The sequence below is a fragment of the Arachis hypogaea genome, chromosome 18 (genome assembly GCF_003086295.3).
Source record: "Arachis hypogaea cultivar Tifrunner chromosome 18, arahy.Tifrunner.gnm2.J5K5, whole genome shotgun sequence".
Lineage (NCBI taxonomy): Eukaryota > Viridiplantae > Streptophyta > Magnoliopsida > Fabales > Fabaceae > Arachis > Arachis hypogaea.
Genome location: NC_092053.1, coordinates 12,174,542 through 12,180,541, shown reverse-complemented (window position 1 = coordinate 12,180,541; position 6,000 = coordinate 12,174,542). Strand labels below are relative to the sequence as shown.

At 29.5% G+C, this 6,000-nt stretch overlaps 1 protein-coding gene across 1 annotated transcript; it reads left to right on the top strand.

Moving 5' to 3' along the window:
* Positions 1-4,650: 4,650 nt before the first annotated feature.
* Positions 4,651-5,858, top strand: LOC112773240 (RING-H2 finger protein ATL40-like). Its single transcript, XM_025818315.3, has one exon. The coding sequence runs from the start codon at positions 4,809-4,811 to the stop codon at positions 5,538-5,540; it is 732 nt and encodes a 243-aa protein (XP_025674100.1). The 5' UTR covers positions 4,651-4,808; the 3' UTR covers positions 5,541-5,858.
* Positions 5,859-6,000: the final 142 nt, after the last annotated feature.

The window sequence follows — 6,000 nt, the reverse complement described above, 5'->3', positions numbered from 1 at the left end:
TTTGTAGGATTTGAGGACCATTTATGATTACCTTCCATAGGTTGCAATCTACTAACTGAACAAATATCTTCATTTTTTCTTTTCAATAGTTATAGTTTTTTCTATTGAAGAATGAAGGTCTGTTGTTGGACTGTCCTTTTATCAGAGTATAAGCCACTATATTGGAACCCATGTTGTTCGCTATCAGGATCTTTCCTCCAAGCTGTGAAGCTTGATCTCTTTGAGATCAAGCTCTGATACCAATTGATGGTTATTAGTGGTTAAGAGAAGGGGGGTTGAATCTTGTTCTCATTTTTCTTTAGCTTTCAACCTTGAGTTCAGTAGAGATACTTTGAGTAAAAAACAAGATGCATTAAGGTTTTGTCTCTTAACGCAGTAGAAGATGCTTCTGTTTTGTCTCCTATAGTGTCGAATCAGAAATAGAGAAGAAAATAGAGAATGACACACAGATATATTCTAGTTCGGTTACCCAGTGCAATGTAGCCTACATCTAGTCTCCATCACAACATTCACCAATTCTCTCCAGGATCTACCCAATCCTATCTAAGACAAGTCCAAATTCTAACCCAATCTGAACTTGACTAAGACTGAACCTAGCTTTCAAATGTAAAGTACTAACCCAACTTGTAAGGGAACAAGTCCAGATTCTAACCCAACCTGAACTTGACTAAGACTCACCCTAGCTTTCAAATGCAAAGTGCTAACCCAACTTGCAAGAAAACAAGTCCAGATTCTAACCCAACCTGAACTTGACTAGAACTCATCCTAGCTTTCAAATGCAAAGTGCTAACCCAACTTGTAAGAAAATCCCCTCAAGATCATGACACAAAACAGAAATACTAACAAAGAATTTCTGAAATAATTTAAGTTTTTTCTCCAAGTCTAGCTCACTGTCTTTTTTCATTCATTGGCTTTTTCTTACAAACATCACCATGTTTGCCTTTTTCCAATGAAACTCAAACAAACTAAATTGAGAAAAAGAATTACAAAATGAAAATCATGAAGGAGAAGAATAAACAGCTCAAAGAGCTATGGGAACCCAAATGTGTGCTCTTACTCCTTACTCCAATCCTTGACTTTTCACCCCTATTATAGAGGAGTGAAGCTTTCAGGGCTTGAAACCTTCTTCAGCACATGTTGGTTCTCTTCTCCCAATACATAGATGCAACAGCGGCGTTCACAGAGGAGAGAGAGGGTAGAAGCAGTGACATGCAACCATACCTTCAATCTTCTCTTTCAACATTTTTCTTCAAGAATCTTGAATCTGAGCCGTGCATTCTTATTTTGGCCCCAAGTTTATTTCTTGACCGTAGATTTTAAGCAGGGCACCATTGACTTCACCTTCATTTTTTTTCAGAATGGTGCTTGTGACCCATTTGATTTCTTTAATAATCATTGATGAAGCATAAATGGAAAAATATCCTTTTTGTGATTTTCTTCCTGATGAGATATTCCCTTTTGTTATAACTCCTTTGACCTTCTCTTCTTACTTGAAAATGAAAGTTTACTTTTTGTTCTTTACTTTGCCCTAACTCTAGAATTTTTCTTTTCTTTCTTCTTACTTTAGAGTGATGTGATATTAAAGAAAGAGAAGAAGAAAGAATTTTGGTTCGGTGGATGAAGTGAATGGTTCAAATGAAATAGAATTTGAATCACTTAGTTACTGTCTAAGTGAATGAATAAATTTAAATGTTGAGCACCGTTGAGCTTTGGTTTGATTATGGGCTTCCTTTCCATCTTTCATTATTTAACTAGAGGTTTATTTGTTTCAGCCAAGAATTATTTGTAATGGTAGTAATTATATATCCTTGGACCATTGTGTGTGCATTTGGGCTTGAGCATTTGTTTCTTGGGCCAATTGCTTTCTTTCTTTTTTTTTTTTTTGCTTTTTTTTTATGAGAAACATTTGTGATGGAACAAATAGCCCTTGAGTAGTCATGATTGTGTGTAAGTGGATCAGATGTCATTTGTGCTTATTTTATTTCTTCTTGTGCCAATGTGATTAATTTATTTTCTGCACACTAAACAAAACAAATTACACAACCAATTGGATAATAGCCCAATAATATTTAGTCATTATCTTAATCATAGTTTGGTTCTCTAAACACATCAGACCTTTTATGATGATAAAATAAAAATAGAAGATATGGAATAATATTGTACATATTTAAGTTAATTTTATTTTTTTAACAACCAAATTTGTCATAACATAACCGATAAACAATGACAATAGATACAGATTGAATATACTTCGAGTATAATATACATTTTATATTTTGTACAGAACAATATTAGTTTTAATTTATATATTTAGTATTATTGGGTATTAAAAATAAATAGTATTTGTATTATTTGCATTTTGTATGACCTTCTTCAACTTCAACCATAATTAGATCCAAAAGTTTGTCCACCTCATTAAAAACAAATGTAATCTAATTAGTTTCGATCTGATAGTGCTATACATTGGTATAATTATATAAACATTAACTTTAGCGAGTTAACGATATAGTATTTGATCACCATAGAAATATTTTTACAAAGAATTATCAATCAATCATGTATGACTTCTGATGAAAATAATATATTCAACATAGATACTGTTTGTTAGGTAAAAAATAATAGATTGACAAAGACAATTTATTATAATATATATTTATTTTAACAAATATTCTTCTATCTAATACTGTAAAAATACATTGACCACCTTAAATTACTATAGATTCAACTTTCATTGATAGCGGTAGAATGTCTAAACGAGACATTTTTGGATTATAATATTCATCAAACAAATAATCAATAAAACATTCATCCATGTCTTCTCATTTTGAGTACATTTATACATAAAAAAAAAATTACACATAAAAAAAACAGAAATAGAAAAAAATCATAATTAACTAATAAAATTAATTTATATTTATTGTATTTAATTTAAATAAATAAAAAATTATCTTATTTTAGTTTATTCTTTAATTCATATGATTTGAATTTAACTTAATACGTATAATTTGATTTAATTTAATTATTAGTTAAAATATTTCAGTTATCTATTTTATTTATAAATTTATTATTTTAATAATTAATCAATTAATTATATTAATTAATACACATAATTACTATAATTTATTTATTTTAATAAATTAAACGAATTAAATTAAAAATACTATTAAAATATTAAAAAAATAATTAAAAAAATATTATCAAAATAAATTAAAAAATACCCTTAAAAAAAGTATGCTAGGTGAATCCTATCCTGAAGTGAGAAAATTTTTTTATATAATATAATATAATATAATATAATTGATACGTGTAGTACTCTATGTATGTAGCTTTTCATGCGCTGAGCATGCACCCTCGCTCACGATGTATTTATTAAAAATATTAAAATTTATAGTTTTGTTAGGTAGATAATAATTTTTGTAAATAATATAAATAATAAATTTTAGACATTTTAAAAAAATTTAGAAAATTAGCAATTTTATTAAAGGTAATATTTTTCATACTCAATTAATTTAAAGGTATTACATATTCTTTTTACATATTTCAATTAATTGATGACATATGTATTCATTAATTTCAATCAGCAATATTACAACGGTCCAATTTTAATTCTTTTTTTTTTTAAATAATTTATTTAAGGTTTGTCACATATAGTGGTTTGATTTAACCAGACTTAAATGTATGTATAGTGTATTAAGATATGTATATATAAAGTATTTTATATATTCATGTATTAAATTTATTAATTTTTATTTTTAAAAATTAAAAATTCATTTGTTGATTGAAATTAATGAATACACAATTACACATGTTACTAATTAATTGGAACATGGAAGAAGGGTATGTAATACCCTCAAATTAATTGGGTATGAAAGAAATCACGCTCTATTAAATTCTGGCCAGCATGTAATCAGCAAAAGAAAAGTGAGTAATCTCACACCATTAAAAATATTATTAATGACTACTTGATGACTACAAATTACAAAAATTGCTGGTTTTCTAGCACTCCTCTTGACTTAATAAAGTAAAAAATATTTCATTCCTAAATTACTTTCTAAATATTGATATTAGGATAAACATTTGCACACCTAGTAAATTGAACATCCAACCGTTATTAACTATGCAAGAGTAAATTAAATCAAAAGAAATAACAATTCAATTAAAAATAATGAACATACTCATCCCCTATTGAATTAAATATCTAACATATCCATTATTTATATTATTTAATATTCTCATTATCTATCTATATTTTTCTTAAAATAAATAATACCCTAGCTAATTTAAAGGTGAAAATGAAGAGTTAAATAAGAATTATATCAAAATAAAAAATAACAATGATCTTTTATTTTTCATTTTTGTCTCGACTAAATTATTTAAATTTGAATCTTATTATCAGAAATATAATTAATAACCAAATTTGGAAGTCAGGTATAAAAATCAAGATTTGTTAATAACATTTTTTTCCTCCAAAAATGATCGGGTTAAAACCATCTAAATATTTACCACCACACCAACATAGCACAAGTAATGTGTATAAGTAAGAACTCCTCAACCTTCTCCATTATTCCACAATCAAGGTCAATGTTCAACAGTCAAATCAGTTGAAATATATATATATATATATATATACTGGCGTATGTGTTTCTTGGTTTCTTGTTAGTTTATGCCATAGACTTTTCATATCCACCACCCCACACTATATACTATACACTTTAATTTCTCATATACACACATAAACCAAACATAACAAAAACCGCACCCTCCTCCGATCCTCTTCATTCTTCTTCTTCTTCTTCTTCTTCTCAAACATGAGTGGTTACGATGTTGATGGCCATAGAAACCATGACAACTACCCATCATCATCGGATCGAAGCTACTCGAACAAAAAAATCTTGGTGATGGCCGTAGCTTCCTTAACAATGGTCATCATCGTGGTCTTGGCCCTTCACATCTACGCAAGGGTGGTTCTGAGACGCCAAGCTCGAAGAAGATTCGCCATTCACCAACTCAGCCTCACCGTACAAGCCCAAGCCCAAGCCCAAGCCCACGAATACAACACAGGCCTGGACCCTAACGTCATAGCCTCTCTCCCCACCTTCATCTACAAACGAAAAAAGAGAGAAGAAGATGATGAAGATGGCGAGTGTGCTGTGTGTTTGAGTGGTGTAGAAGATGAACAAGAGGTGAGGTTGCTGCCGAATTGCAAGCACAGTTTCCATGTTGCTTGCATAGATACATGGCTGGCTTCTCATTCCACGTGTCCAATTTGTAGAACCAAGGCTGAACCAATCATAGGCCTTCAACTTCAACCTCACCCTCGTGAGCCTCCTATTCTTGTTCATGATGATGCTTCAACTTTTGAAGCTACTTCTGATAATAACAACAATGCTGCTATTGTGGGTAAGAACATTACTGGTTCTTCTGTTTCAAGATTCAGCAGCTCCTTTAGAAGGATACTAAGTAGGGATAGATCTTCTAGCACAAGAATTCAACCTTCCATAATTACTCATCTTGATGATCATGATTTAGAGAGCCAGTAATAATATATAGTACCAGCACCACTCATTAATTCCTTCTTAATACCATTCCCTCTTGGTTTTCTTATTCTTATTTTTTTACCAATGTCTGATTTAATGATTAATTTTTTATGTATATATAATATAATTGAATTTTATAGTCGTAAAGTAAAATAAAAAAGTTAAAATTATGCTCTACCTAACCATAATAAAATACAGAAGATCCTGAGATAAAATAAATACAAAATAAAAGAATAAATTTTTGTGGAAATAATTTCTCTCAATTTTTTTATAATTGATCTTGTTAAAGTATAATCTTTTGTACAATAAGAGATCACACTTGACAAATTCAACTGAGAAAGTTCAATCCCAGTTTTCACTGATATTTTTCTTTTACCATTGTTTGGATTTTCCATTATACTGAATAATGCACATGAAAAGGAGCTTAGTAAGAAAATAAAAAAAGAAAAAAAATGGGTACCGG